A 1,616-nucleotide genomic window follows, 5' to 3' on the forward strand; every position below is an offset into this window, starting at 1 on the left:
CCCCTCCCGGGCCGCGATGCCCTCAAATGTGTGGAGGTAAGCCTCGATGTCGTCGTTCTCGGTCAACCGGATGAGGTATTGGTGCGCTTTGACCGGCGCTTCCGCCACGCTGGCCTGCAGCTGTTCCACGACCCGGTCAGTATATTCCTGCTGGGCGGCCAGTCGCTCTGTAAACTGCTGCTGGCGGGCCGAGAGCTCCGTTAGGCGGCGGATGACCTCTTCCATATGTCCGGGGGAAGAGAGCGGTTTCTCCTAGAAGAAGCACAGATATCGTTATAGCCACCTGGCGGTACCCGTCTGTGTCTCAATTCACCTGTTATGCCCGCATTCTCCACCATATGTCGCGGGGTGAATGAGAACACAGACTCGGTACTGGTCGAAAGAGCCCCGGAGGGTGATTTATTAGCCCACACACTGATCACACGTGCCCTTGATGAATGGTGCTCGGTGCCCGTCTCAGCGTGGTGCTCGTGGGGTGAAGTGCCGTGTTGCAGATCCCTCTCCCAGGGTGCCTTCAGAGTCTGTGAAATAAGGAGAACAATCGTTAATGTCGCCTGGGTGTCTGGGTGTCCTCCCGCTGGTGTCTCTTCTCCTGGCTTTTAAGGCCAGCGGGAACGAGCTCCAGGTGCGCCACTCATCGCGCACAGGTGTTGTGCGTCGGTGATCAGTGTGGCGGCTGCGTTTCCAGGGCGACGCTAATCTGGACTCGGGATACTCGCCACACTATATATATATATATATATATATATGTATGTGTGTGTATTATGTAATATATCACATTATATTTTGCAGTATACTCACATATATTTTTGTTGTGTAAGGGGATTCTAGTTAAGGAAACAATCTGAGCACAGTGTGAAATATATTCTAAAACTTTAAGGAGACCATTGTGAGAGTTTTTGTCTCCAGAGACAAGTTTAAAAAGGAGGCGTCTCCATTCGATCTTAAAGTAACCTCATTTCTCTCTAGGAGAAATATTTGAGATTGTTAAAGAGATCTTACTTTTGATTTTTCTTTCCTCTGGGCTGATCAAATAGTCTGTTTGTTTTCTGTGTAGAGCCGCAGCTTAACTATGCAAAACACAGAAACACTGTCAGTGTGAAGCTCTACATCTGTGTCAGATTCACATTTATAATACTTACACTTGTAGTTTGAAACTTAATGTTAATTCATGCACAATGATCACTGATCGTCACTTCCAGAGTTTGAACCTACAGACATGGTTTTATCAGATCAGATAAATTCATCTGGACTCCTGGATTCATGTGTTCACTTGATGATTTAGTGCCAGTAGTTTTCTGTGACGTTCACTATCATCTGTTTGTCCTGCAGAAGCAGCTGAAGGAGACGCAGAAGACGCTCCAGCAGAGAATCCAGCAGAGAGAGAAAGATCTTCAGCAGCTGAGAGAGGCTGTGGAGTCTCATAAGGTGAGTCTGGAGAAGAAGAGAAGTTTGTCTCCGTCTCAGTTCAGACTCACTGAAGCCTGAATCACTGTGTGTCCTAACAGCGCTCTGCACAGACAGCAGTGGAGGACAGTGAGAGGATCTTTACTGAGCTCATCCGCTCCATTGAGAGAAGCCGCTCTGAGCTGATACGGCTGATCAGAGATCAGGAG

General features: G+C 48.2%; 1 protein-coding gene across 1 annotated transcript in view; it reads left to right on the forward strand.

Moving 5' to 3' along the window:
- The window catches only part of LOC107571403 (E3 ubiquitin/ISG15 ligase TRIM25-like), a gene marked incomplete at its 3' end in the record, with an annotated part of 6,929 nt that extends 5,498 nt beyond the window's left edge, over positions 1 to 1,431 (forward strand). The window contains exon 2 of the mRNA XM_016257728.1: positions 1,333 to 1,431. Within this exon, the coding sequence (XP_016113214.1) occupies positions 1,333 to 1,431 (99 nt within the window). The remainder of the gene's footprint in view (positions 1 to 1,332) is intronic.
- Between the last annotated feature and the right edge of the window lie 185 nt (positions 1,432 to 1,616).

The sequence above is a fragment of the Sinocyclocheilus grahami genome, unplaced genomic scaffold (assembly GCF_001515645.1).
Source record: "Sinocyclocheilus grahami isolate Dianchi unplaced genomic scaffold, SAMN03320097.WGS_v1.1 scaffold1590.1, whole genome shotgun sequence".
Taxonomy (NCBI): Eukaryota; Metazoa; Chordata; class Actinopteri; order Cypriniformes; family Cyprinidae; genus Sinocyclocheilus; species Sinocyclocheilus grahami.